We start from the raw sequence: 22,969 nt of genomic DNA on the forward strand, positions 1-22,969 counted from the left end.
GAAATCCCTCCAGTAGAACAGCTTTGGGGGGAGAAGAAAGGAGAGACAGGACATACAGGGAAGGAAGTAGAGAATACAATAGAGAGAAAGGGTAGGGGAGCAAAAGGAGAAGAATGGCCTGCTAATTAAGGCGCTAGCCTGAGACACAGGAGACCTGAGTTCAATTCCTTGCTCTGCCATAACTTCCTGTGTGACTGTGGGCAAGTTACCACGTTAGTCTCTCGGTGCCTCAGGTCCCGATCTGTAAAATGGGGCACTTCCCTACCATATAGGGGTGATAGGAGGATAAATATATTAATTGTGAGGTTCTGAGATACTATAGTGATGAGGGCTATATAAGTGCCCCAAGAAGGAAGAGAGGGGTCAAAAACAGATAATCAAGGCAAAGCATGAAGACATGATAACAGTCTTCAAGTACATGAATCGTTGTTATAAAGAGGAGGGTGATAAATTGTGATCCTTAATCACTGAGGACAGGACAAGTGTAATGGGCTTAAACTGCAGCAAGGGAAAATTAGGTTAGATGTTAGGAAAAACTTTCTAACTGTCAGGGTGGTTAAGCACTGGAACAAATTACCTAGGAAGGTTGTGGAATCCCCATCATTGGAGACTTTTAAGAACAGGTTAGACAAACACCTGTCAGGGACACTCTAGATCAGTGGTTCCCAAACTGGGATTCATGAACCCCTGGGGGTTCTCAGAACAAATTCTCTAATGGCGGAGAGAGCTGTCCCTAGGGACCCTGGGCAGCACAGGGCCAGCAGCCCGAAGACCCTGGACTTCCAAGAGCTAAGCAGATCAAAGCAAGCATATCTATCACACTGAGGAGATTTCAACTTCAAGACTCCTTATAAGAAATGGAAAGGGAGGTAGATATTTTTTGCTGTTTTTAAAATTGAATAGGCAGCTAGTATTGTTTTAAAAATTATTATGAAGAACAAGTTTAAGCTTTGTAAGTTGTAACGTGCGTTGTTTGCCTGGACTGCTCAAGACCTGAATGCTTGTGTAGGAGGAACTCTTTGAGTTAGCTTCTTAAATCCTTCATTCTGTTTCACATCTGATATTCCTTGATGAAACATAGGAGCCTTGTCTTATAATGGGCTTATTCAAAGTGATACAAGCTATGAAAGTGAGATCTTGGAAGAGTGTTGCCGTTTTCATAATGTAATAAAAATACTGTAACGATAAATAATAAATAATAACAAATAGTGTGTAATAAGCATAGCATAAAAACAAATTTTAAATTTCCAAGATCACTGCTTTTATAATTTATACTCAGGTAAAGGAGAAAATCCCTGGAAATATTCATTTTTAGGAGGAGGTTCACAAGACTTGACATTTTCGTGAAAGGGGTTCACAGGTTGTTAAAGTTTGGGAACCACTGGTCTAGATAAATACTTAGTCCTGCCTCAGTCGTACATTACTATGATTCTAAGAGATAAACCATTGGCCATAGAACAAGACAGAATAAGTGGAGTGAACCAGGAAGAGGAAGACGGTAAAACAGAAGCATGACACAGATGGAGTAAGTCACATTTTTTCAAATGCCTCCCCTTTGCCTAATTTCCCCATGCAGGGGATGAGAGAGACCCTGATAGTAAAAATAACCAACATACACATGAGCAAACAAACCCCTGTATCCATAAAAAATGAACTTGGAGTCAATTCCTACTCTGCCACCAGTAGCACACACTCACTGACCAGTGCTGGCAACTCCTCTATATTTGGTAATGGAATTTCATAGTGATCTGGAAATATAACGAGTTTGGCTTCATCTTCATACTCAAAATCATCATTGTTTAAATCGCCATTTGTTTCTAGATCTGCAAAAGAGAGAGAGAGAACGTAAGGAGATGATAAACTGTTAAGGAAACTAAAAAAATGTTTAGACTGAAATCTGACAATTTATCTGGGGGGAAAAGCTGAGGAACAAAGTATCCATCCTGAGTTAATACTCATTCACAATCACAGCTGCGCTGGCCACTGAGTACAGCAGCCATCGTTGTGTTGTTACGGACATTGCACTTTGGGAAGTAGATAAGATCCTGGTATTCTTTTGGGTTACTCATTAAGAACAAGAACATAATGCATTCTGGTAGCATCTTTCATCTAGGTCTCAAAGCACTTTACAAACACTGAGGCTTTGTCTGTATTGGAAAGTTTTACCCATTATATCAATATAGTCATACCAGAGTGACCTTCCATGTGGACACACTTATTCCAATATAGAGTGGCTTTCTTTGGTTTAGCTTAAACGCCTTCCCATGCAACATGAACTAAACCAAAAAAGGCACACGTACTGTAATAAAAGCGTGTACACTGGGGTTTATACTTGTATAGCTATATAATTTAAATTCACACCTTCGATTTTAGCAAAAACACTTTTCCCTGTAGACAAGAATAATCGAAGTCTCACATCATTCCCCATGAAGTATTACGAACAAATGAGGAAGGTGAAGTACAGAGAAGCGGAGGTCAACATTTTCAAAAGTAGTTTTTAATTTTGATGCCTCATTTTTGGGGGCCCCGACTTGAGCCCCCCAGATTTTCAGAGGTGTTGAGAACATGAACCTACTATTCACTCCCGCACCTCCCATTCTCTGCCCCTGGGGCTGTGGTTGCTCAGAAGCTCTGAAAATCAAGACGCACATGCCTCACATTATGCCACATGCCCCAAAATGGAAGTGCACAAAAGCAGAGGGCCTCTTGGGGAAATGTTGGCTGTGATCTGCCCATCAGTGGGTGGCCAACTTAACGATACCGAGCAATTTGGGTAAGGTGAACTAACTTCCCTTCCTAACCAATAACAGATGAACGTAGAATAAAAGAAGCTGATGGGTGTTGCAGTGACCATTTGCCTGCTCTCCTGGTGCCTTCTTGGACACATATGAATACGGAAGATGATACACTGAGATCCACAGCCGAAAAGTCCCAAGTATTATTACTATAGGAAACTAAATGCTCAAGATTAACTGGGTTAACAAGCAGTAATATTGACATGAGATTTGGGTGCTTTTATCATCTTTCATTTCCCTTCCTTTATGCTATGCAGATTTTATAAGATGAAGCCACAAAAAGGAGCAGTGTAAGGAGAGTGACAAGTAAAAACATGACAGTGTTGCAGTTTTCATGGAAGTCAATGGACATTTTCCCATCAACATGATGGAAGCAGAATCCATCTAGACATCAGGTTTCTACTGTCACATGAAGAAGAGAACATCTGGCCTGAGGTGGTGGATAGCTGACTCAGGTTGGCCCTCATTTGTTCTCAAGGTACATACATAATTTTTACTAATCTACTTAAATGTTAAACAAGCACTGGCATCAACCACTGCACATGTGGAATGTACGAAATCTCGGGTAAGGTGAAGATGAAAGGTGCATGAGTTAAATTACACCCTCTACTTATCCACAGAACAGTCACAGAATAAACAGAATGACTAGGAGCTTCTCCCAAACTCTCACACTAATACACCTCAATCGGACCTGGAGGGATCACCTCTAGGGACAACAATAATCCAGGCTCCATTGAGTCCTTGGCTCTCTGCTGAGGCTGCCAAACCAGGATCAGTTAGTGCCAACTGGGGTTTTAATAATGTGACCACTTGTCTAATAACAACTGGCCCAACCCCACCAACCCACTGCACATAGTCTGAAAAGACAGCCAACAGCAACCTTTAATCACTAACAATCTGGGCTAGATTAAAACAGATGATCTAGAGAAGAGACTAACCCATTACCAACTCCCTGGCTAGCCAATTCTCTCAATAATCCTTTTCCTTAAAAATCATTTTCACAACAGTCTACTACGGATCACCCAATAACTCCACTACAACCCAGCACGTTTTTAACATTTCCCATTTCAACCCTTGATTCTGAAGGAATTCTATGGATCCAAACACAATGCTAAACTTTTTCAGAATGCACCTAAAATAACTTATCTGTTCTTAAAGAGAAATCAAACTGAACAACCTCAAGCCACGGAGGTGTGTGACACCAAACCATGCTGAAGTTCAGTAATGCCCAAGACACTGACAAGTGGCCACCGTCCATAAGGCTAAACAGTTTAAACACACAGTGTCTCTAGGTAACTCCAGAAATGTTATGCTCCAGTTCCCGAAAGCAGCTAAAATATCCAGCATATATCAACATAGGTGTGGAGAAGGTAAGTCATCCCATTTGGAGCCTGTAACGATGCATTTCAATCAGCCACCAGAGGGCACTGGAGGATGGCTTACTTCAGTGGTTCTCAAGCAGAGGTATATGTACTCCTGGGGGTACTCAGTGTTCTTCCAGGGGGTACATCAACTCATCTAGATATTTGCCTGGTTTTACAACAGGCTACACAAAAAGCACTAGCGAAGTCAGTACAAATTAAAATTTCATACAATGACTTGTTTATACTGCTTTATATACTGAAATGTAGTACAATAGTTATATTCCAATTGATTTATAATTATGTGATAAAAATGAGAAAGTCAGGAAATTTTTAAGTAATAGTGTACTGTGATATTTTTGTATTTTTGTCTGATTTTGTAAGCAAATAGTTTTTAAGTGAGGTGAAACTTGGGATACGCAAGACAAATCAGACTCCTGAAAGGGATACAGTAGTCTGGAAAGGTTGAGAGCCACTGGCTTACTCTGACCATTGCCAATACCTTTAGACATCTGTAAAGACCTTTGATATTTTTTATTTCTTCACCTTACAGACATTAAGGATGATCAGCTGGTCTAGCATTAATGATCTGCTATATACAAATAGCAATGGCACGGCTCTTCTGGGTGTAAGAACCAGACTGACACCATCACTCCAAGCAGCCCATTTTGACCAAGCCAATAACATTGACCTGACCTGGATTTGAACCGGTGACCTAGAGATGAAAGATTCCGTATCCCATTAGCAATCAATCCCTTGACAATGAGGGTAATGACGCACTTAGGAGTATCCCACCATTTTAGCTACAGTGAAGAAAGGGAAAAGGGGAAGTTTAATTTATCTTTTAAGGCTTCATGCCATTCAGATTGCTAAAAGACCAGGAAATTACATTCTCTCTGCACAATCGCCTCAGAAGCCTGACATACTGACTTCAAGGCAGCATGACAAAAAAAAGACATACACTGTTCCATCAGTGCTAGCGAAAGAATGAAGATTTAATTTGTGTTTTTTTGAAAAGGGACTATGCAAAATCAGCACCATCTCACTCAACACTTCTGCTCCATGTGGCCAAGATTTGCAAAACTGACTAGCCATTCTGGGTGCCTAACTTTGGGTGACTAACATTTTAAAGGGACCTGATTTTCAGAGGGTGAGTTCTCAGCACTTTAAGCCGGGCCTTTCTAAAAGGGGTCACTTGAGCATCTCAAAATCACTAGCCACTTTGGAAAACCCTGGCCTGTGCACGTTCAGAGATGTTTAGTTCAGTGATAAAAATAAATTCTCCTTCCTTTTTATTTCCAATAACCCTGCAGAGCCAAAAAAGCTGAGAGACGGTGAGTTCGTATCTGATCAACAGAACCATTAACTATGTTCTATTATGAGAGAACAGGGCTACCCTGGAGTAACTGCAGGCAGAATCTGCCTTCCACAATTGTTACTGGGGATTATGCGTGAGCAGGGAAGAACCCACTTGAATTTCAAAACTTAGGTTAGGTTTGCCGAGCCAGCAATTAGGGGAGAAAAATCTATTTTTACTTGTAAATCGAGCAAATTTTATTTAGAAATCAATGTAACTTGAGTAGCAAGGAATGCTGGGAAGCCACTTTCCCACACAATCCCTTCCCAGGTGAAGGCAACACTTCAAGATGCCTGAATACCATGAGCCCAGGAACCCCTGTGTAGTAATGGGTTTACTTTAGCTCTGAGGTCTCACACAGGCACCAGACAACTGGTGTACAGCAATTCTGAAAGGCTGCTACATTGATGCTGAACCCACACAGGGCAATGTATTTCCCTTCTAAGGGACCAGGAGCTTTATGAGGCTGTCATAGGCATAATTAAACATTGTAGTCAACAAAACAGAGCACCCACGGGTCACAAAGAGCGTGCTGAGGGAGAGGACGAAAGGGAAGGCAAAATAACCAATGCTCTAAGTGGAGGCCAGGCTGGGATTGTTATTTTGGGCAAGGAGTCAGCAGGGTAAATTTACTCAGCTATCATCTGGCCCAGCTCATAAGCATCACTCTAGTGATAGCGAGAAGTGCACTGCCGCTGGCTGACTGAAAACAGCAGCTGAGTGGGCTGTTGGTGGCAGAGAGTGCCGTAAACTAAGCCATTAGAGGGAAAAGAAGGGAGAAACACTTGACTGGACATGCCCAGATTAGATTCAGATGAGTTACCAACTGAACGCACTAATAATAGTGGCATAATTAGATCCCAGGCAGGACCCCCAAACAGGATGTCCACCGTGTGCGTGGTGATGCCTGTGTGTGAGACAGAGAGCTCCCTCATAACACAGATCAATGAGTTCGCAACCGATATTGAGGCCCTACAAAGGGGTCTTGAAAATCAAGTCTCATTTAGGGCTCAATCCAGATTCCATTGCCTTGAATGGCAGAGGCTCAAGCCCTTGAACCTCAAATCATTCCTTCCAGCTGCCCCCAAATTATCATGAATGCAGCATCTGTCTATTCAGATAAGCGATCCATTTGGAACAAGGATTCGTCTTCAGACATGTCTGTAAAGCACCAAGCTCACTAGCAAAGCTATAAAAGAATAGATAAATAATAAATATACTCTACAGCCATTTCATCCTGTTTGGTGACAGGAAACCAAACTGCAGCACAACTGAGACTTTACAATGCTTCTCACTAGGATCCACTAAATCACTAACTATAAACTGGATAATATTTGCACGGTGCTTTGAAGATGTAAAGCATTAAGTACTATTTTTTACTATGAGGTATTTACCTCAGTTTAACACCATAGCGGTTAATATAATCATTATTTCCACTCCCACTGTACTATGGATTTTCTTCAAAATTACAAGTTAAGTAGGCAAAGAAAACTAAGCCAACAAAATTAAAATCCCTAGTTGTATTCCTAATAATGTTAGGGTTAGTTATACTGATTTTATGTAAGTATGGTTGTTAATATGTTTTGTAGTCAGGGCTCCTACTTCCATGGCTCTATCTAAAACAACAAATTATTAAAACTGCAATATTTGTAAACTCTTATTTTCTTTTCACTATATATGCTGTCTGTCCACCTTTCTGAATTTCACTTAAGTTTGGGTAATGAAACTAGAAAGTGACAATTTCACTCACTTCTTAGCCCGTTTCGCTTTTGGCTCTCATGTGCTGGCACACCTCTATTGTATTTAAGTTCACAAAGCTACAGGGGAATGTTTAAATCCTCAAATCACCATTTCTATTCATAGAGTAGTCTCTGTATTTTGTACAATCACACTTACATGAACACAAAATCTAAATATTGAGCCACAAGCTAGATGACTGAACCCTTTTAAGAAGGCGGTAACATTGCAAAATAAATAGACAAGTTAAAGATATCCTTACTGAAAACAGGGCTCAAGCACATTTTGCCTGCAAGGTGCTTATGGTCTGGAAGACTAGCCATGTTGGCTCCAAATTAGTTCACCCAAGCAATTAACCAGATGTCATCAGGGAAAGTTTGAGACGTTCACACATAAAGTTCACATAAGGACATTTTTGCAAACTCACAAATAAAAGATTCTCTATTCCCTTCTTAGGCTAATTTTTGTTTCTAACTCACACAATTGGCAGCGCACCCCCTACCATGGCTCTTTTCAGTGTTTCGGGAAGGAGAATCTCAATGGTTTGATCCTACGCTTTTTTCAGATTTCTTCATTTCCATTCTATTCTCATGATAGCAGCAGTTCTGGAAGCCATTCTATGAGATTTTTAAAGATGTGTTTCTAATAGAGGAGACTGGAAGGGGTTTAATAGCCTTAATAGCCGTATATCAAAGAGGATTATAACTAGCAGAGTAACAGGTGCCCAAACTAGCCTGACTGTACAGAAAGCCAGCTTCACTGGGGCTGCTAGGAATCACTCAGAGCAAGACACCCAAAACCTATCTCAGAAGGTCACTTGATCATCTATTGCAGCCCTACTACCTGTGTGAGCCCAGACTGGCTAGGAATATGCATTGGCTGACCAATCACTGCCAGTTTGGTGTCAGCCTCTATCATGGAATGAGCAAGTAAAAGCAGTACTTAAAGTTCTGTAAAGATGGAACATCTGGCAACTCAACACCAGCTATGAGAAAGCATCCAGAGGCAGCATGGCTACTGCTCTGCTACTCTGCCTCTGCTACTGACTCCTTGTGCAACCTCATGCAATTCACTTAACCCCTCAGTGCTTTAGTTCCCCCATTTGTGAATGGGGATAATCATATTTATTTACTCACCTTTACATCCATAGATCTCAAAGCACTTTACAAAGGGCTATACAGGTGCTAACCACTGCTGTAAAAACACCACTTAAAGGATTAAAATGAGACAGTATCAAGAGAGTTTCAGTTCATCCCCAAGCAGCAACAGCTGTGCAGAGGATTATGAAGGAGCACACTGCCCAGAGGAGAGCAGAATCTCCACAGATGTCTCAGATCCATAAGGTCCTGGGGTAAACAGTGACAATTCAATGGACCAAATTCATCACTGGTGTAACTCCCCTGCCTTCAAGGATTAATTGGAACCAAGGCTGTTGGAACATCTGGAACAGCTCTAACAGCATGGGAGCAGAATAGTCAGATGCAAGGGCACAATTTAAAGAGCAGGAACAAACCCCTCTTCTAGCAACAAACGGCAGAGGAGCAATGGTGAATCACTGACCCTCTCTAAGCTATATAAAATGTGTACGCAGTAAATTAGCAATAACAAAATTTGGTTCTGTGTTTCTATGAGCCTTTTTTGTGTGCATCTCATTCACATTTGCATTACTAACACTGCAAGGCAGCCCTGCTTGGCAGTCTGATTTCTTTCGGAAGCTTATGCAGCCACTCTGTAATCGTTTAGTGATAATTGAAAATTATTCTAAATATGAAATGCTAGCAACTGGCATTTAAACCAGTGCCTGCCAACTCCTCATTAACAGCACCTTCCTCTTACGGCGGGGGGGCCGGGAAGGGGAAGAGAAGAGAACTTCACTTGTTTACTCTCCTCTCACTAACTTCCCCTTTCTTTTCTTTTCTCCAGGAGCCTTTTTCAGAACTTACTCCTGCCATTAAAATGACTGAATCCATCACAATCCTCTCAGCAACACATTCCACAGACCAAAGCAACTCCAGTGGGATGCCAAGCTATTGTTCCCCCTTCCACTATCAGAAAGCTGGCTTTTGCTATGAAAACATTTAACCCCCTCACCTCAGGAAGAATTACTTAGCTACTTTCAGTAGTGACTATGGCTTCTATTCTCTCTCCACCCCATGAAAGACATGAAAAGGAAAAAAAATACACAGAAAATGCACCAAAAAAGCCCCAGAAGTGGGTAGAGTGGAGCTGATACTGTAGGGTCCCAATGAAGGAGTTTATGGGGTCCTAAGATTTCTTGGCTGATGCATAAATCAACTGATATCTAGGAAAATTAGGGTTTGATAGAAAGATGATTAGAGGCAGATGAAGGAAACTCATTGGGGGTTTCCCTTGCTTTCCCTCACTTCCTTGCTTTGTGTACATCAGGGAGACATGTCAGGCAGATAGAATTGTGTAAGCATTATTAAAAGAAGTTCAGTATACATGTACAGTTACATTCACTTTGGACCAGAATGGGGACCCCTTACCCACACTCATAAGCAGTTACAAATAGTTCCACAGAAGTTAATGGGACTACTCCTGAGAGCAACTGCTCACAAGCAGGAATCAGGGATCCCCAGACTGGCCCTATATAAGCAGTTAATCCAAATTCACATTTTATAAAAGCAATATACTATGGTGATGGCGCACATGTAAGTAGACAGACAGGTGTCTAACAAACCCTAAGCAGTTTGAGAATATCTGTGAGGCTGTTTTGGGATGATCATTAATAATTTATTTTAAAAGGAAGACACTTACAAATTTGTAATCTTTCTACTTTGAACAGTTTTAAAAACAAAACAAAATAAGGCAGACATGCTGGAGTGGCAGGTGTACCCAAATGCACATGCACTGGGGTTAGACACAAGGACTGCGTGAGAGCAGCTATCTACAATACCTAAAAATAGCACTGCATTCCTCCTTTTTGGTAAAGCTCCACCAGATGCGCCTGGTACCTTCTGGAAAGAAAAAAAGAAAATATACAGTTAAAAATCTAACCTGTGAACCTGAAATAAGCAAACAACAGCCTCATGCCGGAGCTTCCCCCGACAGGTAGAGGGGTCAGTGTGCGTTCGGCGTGTTTTCGGGGGGAGGGATGCACAGGTACAAATTTAGTACTGGTAAAAGGTGCCAGACTGACATCCCTGAACAACAACGTCCTCTATTTAACCATAGAACACCTACAGCAGGGGCAGCAGAAGCATACGCTTCCTTCATATCCCTCGCCAATGGGACTTGACCCTGATCCAGTGGGACCACCTTTGGAAGTCAGAGTAGTTTATTCTATATGTCCACTTACTCCCCTCTGCCAGCAGACCGATTGTGATAGCACTGGTAATGACACACACACATACCCTAAGAACTGGATGGGACCGTCACGTAATTTCACACCTACTCCCACACCATCAGATGTCAAGAGTGCTTAATGACTGGACGCAGACTGGACATGATGACCCGGAGAAGAAAGACTCTGCCTCCCATTACCAATCCAGGTGGGCCACCGGGGCCCTTTTGGGTGTTATAACAGACTGTTATCTGAAGTAAATAATCTAAAATAAATGCCTCCTCAATGAGGGCCTGAGCCTGCTCCCACTGAAGTGAATGAGAGTGATCACAGTGGTCTGTAAGCATTAGGTGCTATGCAGAAAACCTATCTAGGCAGCCTGGTTTAGTTTTAAGATGGCAAAAACCTATGAGCAGAGCAGAGCAGAGCACAGCTGTGTGACAGATATTCCAGCGATAGAGCTAATTTCAATTTCAGGTAGTGCTTTTGCCAATTCAAAGTGCTTTACAAAGCAATGGGAAGAATACCGGCAGCACCATAAGCATAAAAGCAAATGCAAGCACAACTCTTTCTAAGCTATTCAGAACCATGCACTGTTAAAACTTCTTTAGTGATTAGTTTTTTGTGGCTATTGTGCCAGCAGCGTATCTTTTACAGCATGTACCATAATGTCATGCTCCTTTAAGTTTGTTGCTTTTTTATTATTTTTTTTAAATAGTAAAATTAGGATACAACAGGTGGAAAGAGACAGGCCCAGAATCTGTCAACCTAGGAAGGGTTCATGTGTTTGTCTCTGCTGACAAGGAGGCGAAGAGTTCACATATTTTGGGTGATTCTTTCTGCTACGTAAATAAAGCTTCGGCCAAAGAGATTGGCTAGAATCATCAACAAGCTTTCACACCCCATAGAAAAGTTTTCCATTATCAGAAAGAACAGACACCAACTAATGTTTCTCGGTTACACTTATCAAAACAACAAAACCTACCGTTCAGATTTATCATACTGATTTTTTATTTATTCACCCTGTAGGCAAGGGGAGTGGCCACTAGTATTAAAAACGAGCTCATTTTCTCAATGCAATGTAAGTGACAAACAGAAAAGAAACACATTTTCTCACTCTTAAAAAATATCCCAGATCTACTACCATAAGCAGCAACATACAGAACAGATGGTTGCCTCCTCCCCTCACCCCACACACTCCAAATTATCTCAGTGGTGCAACCACCACACTGGAAAGCTGGGATTGAACTCCCACCACTCCATGTGAGACCTGGAGCAAGACATTAAGACCAACATTGTCGAGAGTGACCACTCACTTTGGGTGCCTCCATTTTTGGCTCCCTACCTTTAAATATCTCAGCCTGATTTTCAGAGGTGCCAAACACCTGCCGCTCCCACTGGCTTCAACTGAAGTGGTGGACGCTCAGCACTTCTGAAGAAGCAGGCCCAGGGAGTTTGTGCCTTGCTTTGCCAATCTGTAAGCCGGAGGTGATAACTTTCCTCCCTCACAGGCTGTTACAAGCATTAATTAATATTTGTAAAGCATTTGAAGATCCTCCAACAAAAGGCAGAGTCAGGGTGAAGTAGTAATAGCAGTGCTATGTCAGTCTCCCCATGTTACTTGTACTAAGTGTCAGGAACCTTATTTGGCAGCTCTATGAATCGCAGATCTGTGTAATGAACCTCCATGTTATCTATGTTCTCGCAAGAGGGCCCATCGCTATCTAGTATCTGAGCACCTGCCATGTATTACCCTTCCCAATGCAGCGCAATGGTTTCAAAAGTCACGGGGGCTAAGGCAGAGAGAGCATCCAGCTGAACACTGCCTGTGTTATATCTCTGCTGTGCACAGTACTGGCAACACAGCCATTGAGGCTGCAGAAGAGTAACTGGTTTTTAAAGCTCAGAAAAAAAATAACTATGCAAAAATTCAATGTGGTGAGTCAACCGATGTTGCTACCATAGGGGTGCTGCACAGCTTGCAGTGCCAGTGACATACGTTTCCCATTGATTCTATGAAAGATGACCTGGGAACAGATCCTTCACTATTATAAGCTGCCATAGCTCCACTGAAACCAACGGAACTACGACAATTTACACAAGTGGAGGACCTGCCCCTTGCTCTTCTGTAAAGCTGTGCCAGGACACACATACTTATCCCAGACACTTCAGGAAGTGACGAAGACTTCCACATTCTGCAGGGCTGATACCAAGGCAATGAGAGACAGGAATAGCAACCTGGTCACCTCCATCCAATGTCACTGCACACAGTGCCGCATGGCTTCTCGGTCTCATACAGCCCTAGTGCTTAGTAAGCATCCGAGAACCTGTGCTGGGTCCTTCATGAAGCTGTCAAGAAAGTGAACCTCATTAGAGGCAGTCTAACGGGTTCTCAACATTTGGCATTGTTTTGCTATGACATGGGGCCCCATCACTAGCAACTCCACAGGAGGGAAGTGGCTCCCACAAGGTAGCAATATCCCAACAAGCTGTTTTAAGAGCAGAGAAGTCCAGGTCCTCACAAAGGATCGCAAGTTTCTCCTTAATGATGCCTTCAATCATCCGGTATGGGTGGCAGGCTTAGCCAACCTTGCTGATATCTCTGGGTACCTGAATGACCTGAACTACTCTTTCCAGGAGCAACACACAAATGCCTGTCCATCTGCACCAGGGTACAAGCACTCATCAGGAAACATGGACATTGGTCTTCCTGAACGTAGACAAAATGTGGGGTCATTTCAGACTTCGAGATAACACATTTGCAAACTTGTGTGGATCACAGACCCATTCAATTATATTTTTATAGTTCCAATTAACTCATTTAATTAATGTTAATGTCCTAAGGCCGAACATCTAGTACGGTAACATGAAGACATGTATGAATTTATGATGTTGTCCAGCAAAAGTGAAGCAGAGAAGTAGTTTTCATTTTCGCCCCACTGTATCTAAACCTTTGGAGACATATCTAAACACATGTACATACACACACACACACAATTAACATAGGGGCATTGTGCTAGACATCCCTTGTTTCTCAGAGAAATAGTAATATTATCGAATTGTGAGTTTATAGGTCCCCTCTCATTCAGAAAAATCCCAATGTAGGTTACAAACTCTGGAAGTTATGGATATTCAGCCACCTCTGGGGTGGAACACTGCAGCCATTAACATTACATAACAGGCTCTAGGTGGACAGAAGAGTACTGCCTAATCAATTACCACTGTATAATCCACTCGCCAAGTACTGCCCCAATCTTGCTGAACCTGGCAGGTGAGTTCTCCCAATGTCCTACCAAGATGCAACCCACAAAGAAGCCCCAAGATTCCTCAGTAGCCGAAGAGTGTCTTTGCAGTGATCTAGCTGCTTATGTTTACTTTGACACTGAGCTGAACATCAGTGTACTTGCTTTCCATCTCTAGAGATCTTGGTTCAAATCCTTGTCAACACAACAGGCAAAGGGATTTTGGAGATCCCATTTTAACCCCAATTTGGCTTTATACTGAAACCTCCCACGTACTTTGGCAAGACTAGCAGACTCTCTCACGACAAGAATAACAAGTATCAGAGGGGTAGCCGTGTTAGTCTGGATCTGTAAAAGCGGTAGAGTGCCCTGTGGCACCTTATAGACTAACAGACGTATTGGAGCATAAGCATGCATCCGACAAAGTGGGTAGTCACCCATGAAAGCTTATGTTCCAATACGTCTGTAAGAATAACAAGGACATTGGAGGCTTGGGGTGATACTCATATGTAAGCCTGAATAGGACTTCTGCCCACCTGGCTCTAGTCAGTGCATTTACCTTTCACAAGCACTAAATCCACTCACCAAAAGAACATTTGCTAGAACCTGCCCAGTCTACCACAAGTTTACAGTAACAGTGTGATGGAAATGTAGCTATTTCCCAACTGCCCAGGGACATGGAATCTTCTGCAAGAGGATTTCCCTAATTTTTAGCATACACCGACTCACCCGAACTTGCAGCCACCACTCTTCTGATAAAGTAAGAATGGACAGGATCTTTTTCCAAGTTCAAGGGAGATCCTTGATCAGCCAAAGAGATCACTGCTGTAGAACAACAGGAAGCACTCTTTGTCCCACCCTAAGTAACTATCTCAGTCCCAGTAATTCACCCAAGGATTCAAAGCTACATTGGAAAGTAAACTGAGTGGCACATCAAACCAAACCACACCTTCTACTCTGTTTGGGTCAGAGTTCATTAACAGCCCATTGTATTAGAATACAAACACCAAACAAAGATATGCATGTGCGCACACAAACACAGTTGGCCTTAACATTTTATATCAATAGTAAACCCAGTAACAGTAGGGACGTATATCTAATAGGAAGCTTGTCTGTATTATAAAAGATTGATCTGGGAAGCAGTGTTTGGATCTAGGGTCCATTTCAGGCTAGAGTTTGGATTACAGCGCAAATGAGGACTAAGGTTCACTCTTCTGAGTAAATTTCTGCCAGCTTGAGCCAAAATCTCATGAAAACCCTCGTTCTCAGAAGATTCCAAATATATCTGAACCAGAACCAATGTACAGGCCTCTTGGTCCAGATTTGTAAAGCTACTTAGGCACCTAAAGATGAGCATAGGTGCCCAGTAAAATCAATGGGAATTAGACACCTAGGTGCTTTTTTTCTTTTTTTTGGGGGGTGGGGAGGGGGGATGATGGGAAATCACCATAGGCACCAATGTGCATCTTTAGGTAACTAAATACCTTTAAAAATCTGGCCCCTGGTGGTTTGAATAAAAATTGCACAGTTGAGTTTGAACCCAAGGATCTAAATCTGACCTCTACCCAGCCCAAATTTCAAAGGGAGTCAGATTTGATATTTCAGGTTTGGCCCATCTCCCAGATACTTTATCTAAAGTTGCATATGAGGTATAAGAACCATCTGAATAGCTGGTCTGGAAGCTAGAAATCTCACCTCTATCACATGTCGTTTCAGATGCATATATACACTCTGTCCTGTTTTTCGATAGTGCCTTTCAACATGTTCCCTTCCAAATCCCAGAAACGTGTTCATGCACACATAGAGACCTCCTTCTGAATCCTGAAAGGAATAATAGGAAAAAGTTACTATATAGAAGGAACTGAATGGGACAGAAAGACACCAGCAAGCAGAGACAGTTAGGAACCGCAACCTTTTGCACCTTCCCCTTATCACATTAGCATATCACACACTTACATATTAAGTTATAGAGCAAAGAGAATTGTCTTCCTTTTAAGAATCTTCCACACCATGTGACAATGTATACTAGCAGCCGATTGGACCACAGTGACTGCACCACTAAAGAGTTTACAGCGGTGCAACTGCACCGATGCAGCTGTAAGCTCTCTAATGGAGCCACTCTAAGCCGACAGGAGAGAGTTCTCCCATTGACTTAATTTCTCCGCCCCCAACAAGCAGCAGCAGCCACCTCAGCGGGAGAAGTTCTCCGGCCAATATAGCGCTGTCCACACCAACAGTTAGGTTGGTGTAACTTTTATTGCTCAGGGGGGATGGCTTATTCACACCCCTAAGCGGTGTAAGTTATACCAACGTAAGTGGTAGTGTAGACATAGCCTAAGTGTGTCAAGACCTGATGTCTAGTAGCAGGCCTTGAAAAATCCATTTAACTATTCATCCTTTGCAAGAGGAAGGTATCCCTTGGAGAATGTGAGCCCTTTGGGGGATGGGGGAGGCTACTAAGCCATCAATACCAGCAGAATCTAAGCTTTCATTTTAAATAATAACGTGTCTAGCCCTATGGCTACAAAGATAACCTTCTGAATGGGAACTGGTGTACAGCTGTCCTCCTAAGGGTGAAAACTGGCTGACCACTTCAGTGCTTCTTCTCTTGCTCATTGCTTTCCCAAGCTGTAAAAGAGTCACTAACAAGATTCTGGTCTGTTTCACAAGTAGAACCTGTCTAGAACCCACTGGGCAAAGTGAAATTGGTAAGAATCATCTCAGTTTTGCTCTGCTTCTGTTTGAGACATCTATGAACAGAGGCAGGCACAGGTACTGGCCCTAATCATAAAGTAAGGAAACTTAAAGCAAGTATAGCAGAGAAGAATCATGAGTTACACCCTCTTGAAATTGTTTAGAAAGACTAAACCCAAGGGAGGTCCAGGTAAAGCAACCCAGTAGGAGTCCCAGCACCTTTCCCTTTGCCAGTAGCTGGGTGTTGAGGATGGCTCGCTGGCCAGGGAATTGCCCCAGAATCCCACTGCCACCAGCTCCGTCCCAAATCATTCAAACTGTGCTGCTAACAGGTCTGGTCACCTGGTTAGTAGGCATCAGACACATTTTTTAAGCCCTTTCTAGTAGTCTATTGTTCCATGTAGGTGGTGCAGAACAAAGGGCGGTCTTTTAAAAGCACTTTGATCTTGCTTGCATTCTGAACTGCAGGACGGCAAAACATCTCACTTCTGATCTCTGGAAACACCACTAGCTGAAGTCACCCATAGCTAGCTTAGATACTGCTAGTATATCAAGCAACAAGAGTCACCAATGGCTTCAAAATGTTACACATAAGGAACATGCACTTAATTCTTGATCATAAATTGTTACAGGGATAAGTATGTTCTTGTATCTCTTATATGTGAAAAACCCAGACATCAAAACTATAGACAGGAAACAGGACTAAATGTACTCTCCCAAATTTGGAGTTATTGTTTTATCCAAAGTCACCTGAGGTGCTGGAAGAACACTCTGAAGGGCTGATGGTGCTAAAGTTGCCTGTGTTATTTAGTGCCTGATACCAGATCTGCTGTATCAGGCACTAAATAACTGGCAATAAATGGGGATAAGAGAAATCTATTTCTACCATAAAATTTATTAAAACATTAGAAACTCCAGCCTCGATGGCCTTCCTTAGGATTTATAAATTTATAAATTGGTTAGTCCCTAAGGTGCCACTAGTACTCCTTTTCTTTTTGCGAATACAGACTAACACGGCTGCTACTCTGAAACTTAGGATTTATGGGGCCCTATGCAGTATTATTAAACTGGTGCCCCTATGCCGGCACAACTGGTACCCCTATGCCAGCACATTCGGCTCTGTGAATAGGGGTGCCCCTATACTGCCTCTATACTGGTGCCCCTATGCTGGTGCATTCGGCTATGTGAATATGGCCCCTGCCTTCCGCCTAGGTAGACGACTGCAGAGTGCGCTGGGTGTGCAAGAGCCGACCCGCTCTTACCTGCTGTCTCGGTCATAGGTGCGGACTCCGTGGGTGGGTGCTCTGGGGCAAGAGCACTCACAGGGAAAATTTAGTGGGTGTGGAGCACCCACCAATGCCAAGCTCCCCTCCTCTGCCCCCCTCGCCTCTCAAGCGCCGGTGGCCATGCACTTACCAACAACTCCCCCTCACTCCCAGCGCTTCCAGAGCGCCACAAACAGCTGATTCGCGGGGTTCAAGCTCCAGAATGGAGAGGGAGGATCGGGGATGGGGCGCACTTGGGGGAAGAGGTGGGGAAGAGGCAGGGCGGGGGTGGAGCAGGGGTGGGAAGAGGTGGAGCGGGGACTTGGGGGAAGGAGTGGTGTAGGGGCAGGGCCTAGAGCTGAGTGGTGGGGGTCAAGCACCCCCTGGCAAGATGAGATGTCGGCGCCTATCGTGCCGGTGGTGTCCCAAATTTTCACGTACCCTACACATCCGCATATGCCTAAGGACGGCCCTGATTCTATTTAACATCAACCCCCCTGAACTTTAAATGATCAAGACCTTTGAAGCAAGGGCTGCATCTACCATTATGAACCACCCAGGACATCACTGATGCATAAAGTAGTAATAATTATTTACTTTAAAATCATCCCCAGTATATGTTTTCATAGATTCACACAGTTTAAGGTCAGAAGGGACCATTATGACAGCCTCATTTGACCTCTGGCATAGAGTTTTGCAGACAAACACACACATAGATCTTTAGTATGCGAAACATGGAAGCCACCTCACATATGCAGTCATTCCTTGTACTTTTTCTTTTACATCCTTTATTATCTCCACAGCTAAAGCATTCTCACAAAAAGTCAAGGCTGCATCCCAGTTAAAAGAAGCCTGTGGATGCTCAGCCTAAATAAAAATATATCCCATTGTCAATTAACAGGTGTTTCGGGAACTTTGTTTATAATTCTGTTTTCTCTAAGACACTTCGTTCTCTTTTTTCCCCGGAGCGACTCCATGAGAGCACTCAGCTCTTTTGCTAAGAAGGCTATGGCAACTATTTGACATTTTCAGGACATATGCTAAATGTGGAAGCTGCGTAAGTTAGCTGGTGGTTACTAACAGGAGAGTTATTTCTCCTAGAAAAAGCAGGCAGGCTGTTCTCTCACACAACCTGAACAGAAGAAGACACTGTGTTCAAAAGTCTAACACAGTCATGGTAAAGCAGTGTTAGTGGTAAGGACTAGAGCTCTTGGATATATGAAATTCACCCCTGTGCAGTCAGCCAGGGCCTTGCTCCACTTAATGCCCATTCAAGCCCTATTCTGAAGGCCTAACTGGAGCCTTGGCCTTGTGCTGGTGAATTTCACCTATAGGGAATACCATATGTCCTGGAGGTAGGGAACATTCATCTTAGATTTCTAAGTGGCTATGGTGGAAAATCTTTTTCACTGATTTTTTTTTTTTAATGTGAGTGCATTTTTGTTTTGGTGAAAGGTGCTAGAGACTCAAGCACACTATCTATCTGCAAACAAGAACAATACACTGTTCCCAGAGACTAGGAGCTCTCTACAAACAAAACCATGAAGGTTCAGTAGTGAGGTGCATAAAGAGGAGTTTTATTGATCATGCCTGCTACTGTAGTATCCTCTCAGCCTGAACTAAACAACCAAAGTCCTGTCCCAACATGCACTGGGATCAGTGTAAACTCTGGGATGGAGCATCTGAAGACAGTGTTTTCTTTTACTTTTTCAAAGTCCTAAACAGGGCCGGCCCACAACATTTTGGCACCTGAGGAGGGGAGCTCAAATGACGCCTCCCATGCCCCCTCACTTGGGCCAAAATTCTGAAACTCTGGGTCCTAGTGGTGCCCCCCCACAGTCTGGCACCTGAGGCAGCCGCCTCAGTTTGCCTCACGGTAAGGCCAGCCCTGGCTCTAAGACAGTGCTAAGGTGGAAGCTTCTACCCACTGCTCAGACAATGGACCTTGATCCTGACCTAGAAGGACCTTCTAGTAAGAGACTAGTGCAGCCTTCTCACAAGCAGAATCTTCCCTTAAAGATTCAGGGAAGGATTTTAACAACATGCACCCACAAAGTGGGAGTAAATGGAAGTTTTCCTTACAACACTGCTTACTGTTCTTCATCATTTACATTGCAGGAGTGACCACAGTGTGCTAAGTGCTTTCCAAACTCAGAGGAAGGCAGGGTCCCTGCTCCAAAAAGCAGACAGTCTAGAAAGATTATCTTATATCATCATTTAGACAGTACTTTGTGTTAAAATAAAGGCTGGAAGAGGCTTTCACGGAAGGGAATCCATGGAGATATAAAGTCAAAGCATGATAGGGTCCACCTCCTTTCAAACCTTGGGGAGAGAGAAGGGAGATGGAGCAAGAACACTGGTGATGGGAGGGCTGGGGAACACAAACACTAATCCACAAGGAACCAGCATGAGATCACCATCTCATTTCAAGCACACAGGATACCAACAGCTATCAGATGCTAATGGCTTTCAGTCCCTACCAACCTGCTTCGGATTTGAACCCGTGACCTGTATCCTATTACCAATCCCTGAGCCATCCAGTCCCCTTGGGAAATCTACGGTTTAACATTTTCATTTCCTGACATGACTAGGATAATAATGTATAAGGACATGTGGCTGTTACAGAGCCGCTAACATGGTGAACAGTCACATAGTAAAACATACCAGTACATATCACAGGAAAGAGGAAAAAGGATACATTAATACTCACGATCCCCAATAATTACCTCAGATGTTACGAGATAATAGTAGTTACCAGGGGATTATCCACCAACAACTAATCTCTAATTGAGATTTCTTGCATTAAGGGACAAATCCTAAAGCCAATGGAATCAATGGGAGTTTTGCCATAGTCTTCAATGGAACTAAGATTTATCCCTACAGAAATGATGAGCCAGTGGAACATTTTAGGGTCCTCCTGAGAGAGAGAGAGAGAGAGATCATCTGTGATCTCCATTACAAGTCTGGTTGTGGCCAACCAAAAATCTCCTGCTGTAAAAGAGTACAGCTATAATACAATCTTTACTGTATTTGGAAGGGTTAAAAGAGCAGTTCTATAATATCCAGAATGTAGGAACCTGACAATAGCTTAATGAAGTGATAGCCTTCTTATTTCATAAATGTTTAAAAGGTCAAAAGATAGCAGAAGCTTCAGCATTTAATAATCATCTGAACAATACATAATAGCTTACAATGGGGAACAAAAAGAAAGCAGGTGTCTCATATTCTCCATTGCTACTGACAGTGGAACAATAGACGCAAATCATGTCAAAGCGAATGAATACAGCGGCACATGAAGATTGCCCCTGGCACAATTAAAAAAACATGCATCCCAGCCCCCCAGTATACCAGATACAGTAACTTGCATTAATTTACCAGTATTTAAACTGTGCATTGGGTGCTGGAATCTCGTCAAAGTGCTATTGGGAAAGAACACAGACACAAGCCTGCCACTTGATTAATCAAGATGCAGACACAAACAAATGAAGTAGTAAAGAACACGACACACAAATGAGGGATGAAAGGAAAAACATATGGAAATGCAGAGTGAGAAGAAAACAAGCAAACTACAGGAGTGGGGGGCAGGAAAAAAGAGATAAAAATAAAAGGCAGGACAAGAGGGACACAAGAACAAATGAGTGGGGAAGGGGAAGATGAAAGACAGGAGGAGACTAAGAGCAAGGCTACTAGCAACTGGACTAGTCCAAACTAGAACTTCCCACCTGCTTTTTTTAAACAGAGTCACTATTTTATTTTAGGTTTCAGAGTAGCTGCCGTGTTAGTCTGTATTCGCAAAAAGAAAAGGAGTACTAGTGGCACCTTAGAGACAAACCAATTTATTTGAGCATAAGCTTTTGTGAGCTACAGCTCACTTCATCGGATGCATTCAGTGGAAAATATAGTGAGGAGATTTATATACACACAGAACATTTTATTATATCTTGTGATCAGTGTATACAAAATAACAAATGTTGGAGAGAAGGGAGATCAGGAACTTCTGTTCATCAGGTCTCATAACACAGAAGCAAGAAGACATTCAGCTCTTTGAAAGGTGGCAAATTTAAAGCTGTTAAAAGGAAATACATTCCCACTCACAATACAGTTAGCCTGGGGAACTCATTGCCACAAAAGATCTTTAAGATTAAGACTTTAGCAGGATTCAACAAAGGATCAGACATTTCTATTGATAAGAATATCCAGTTACAATGGTACATATTGCTAACATAAACAAGAGGTTTGGAAAGGGTATAAACCCTTATGTTTCCATCTTAAATCAACTTTTAGGTATTATGGGTTAGGAAGAAACTTTCCCTTCAGACAGATTACCCCATAACTGCCTATTGAGGGTTTCTTGCACCACCTCTGATGTACCTGGTACTGGCCACCATTGGAGACATGATACTGGGCTAGATGGACAGTGGGTCAGATCCAGCGTGGAAATTCCTATGTTCCATTTGATAGAGGGCATCTACACAGAGACATTGAAATGAAACCAAACCACCATTCTAAAGATTGCTCGCTTCTATAAGTCAAAGCAGTTCCTCTCACGGAACTAGAGAACTCACCATTCTGAGGCAATTTGTTTAGGCATGTTCACAAGCAGGAGCTATGGCCTCTATACTATTGGGTAGTTCTGATGGCAAGACAAAGGAGGCTCATGGAGCACACATGACTTGTGACACAGGAACAGAAATTATATTCTGCCATGGGATCCAGCAGATATTAGTCCTCCTAAGGCAATGGTGCCCAAACTTTTCCTCTTGCACTTCCCCACCCCCCCTTACCAGTAATGGAATGTGTCCACGCTCCCCTGGGCCCAGAACCGGGGCTGGGGGCCAGGAGTAGAACCAGGGGCTGGAGCCAAAGCCAGCGGTCAGGAGTGAGGCCGCAGCTGGGGGCCTGGAGCAGAGCTGGGGCCACAGCTGCAGCCAGAGGCTGGGGCAGGGCCGGAGCAGAGCTGGGGGCAGAGTAGGGCTGGGTAGCGCTCCCGCCCCGCCCCCCATGTGGGGTTGGCCCAGGCCCTGCCGGGCCCTGCTAGGGGGGCACACCCCACAATTTGGGGACCACTGTCCAAAGGACATTTGAAGGCCTTTGAATAACCACGTGGTACATGAAGCTCTCTTGCAGTTCAATCAATAATAATGATGGTGCTGATGGCTGGTAATACCCAGATTTACACCGTTGCCTGTGTTTATAATGTCCTTGTGTAGCTAT

General features: G+C 43.0%; 1 protein-coding gene across 1 annotated transcript in view; it reads right to left on the reverse strand.

Annotated features, from left to right (window-relative positions):
• Window positions 1-15,605, reverse strand: part of USP13 (ubiquitin specific peptidase 13) — a 59,738-nt gene extending 44,133 nt beyond the window's left edge. The window contains exons 1-3 of the mRNA XM_077826314.1: window positions 15,492-15,605; window positions 10,168-10,228; window positions 1,702-1,823 (exon numbers count right to left, since the gene is read on the reverse strand). Coding sequence (XP_077682440.1) covers window positions 1,702-1,823; window positions 10,168-10,228; window positions 15,492-15,590 — 282 coding nt within the window. The 5' untranslated portion in view covers window positions 15,591-15,605. The remainder of the gene's footprint in view (window positions 1-1,701; window positions 1,824-10,167; window positions 10,229-15,491) is intronic.
• Between the last annotated feature and the right edge of the window lie 7,364 nt (window positions 15,606-22,969).

Source organism: Eretmochelys imbricata, chromosome 9 (assembly GCF_965152235.1).
Source record: "Eretmochelys imbricata isolate rEreImb1 chromosome 9, rEreImb1.hap1, whole genome shotgun sequence".
NCBI lineage: Eukaryota > Metazoa > Chordata > Testudines > Cheloniidae > Eretmochelys > Eretmochelys imbricata.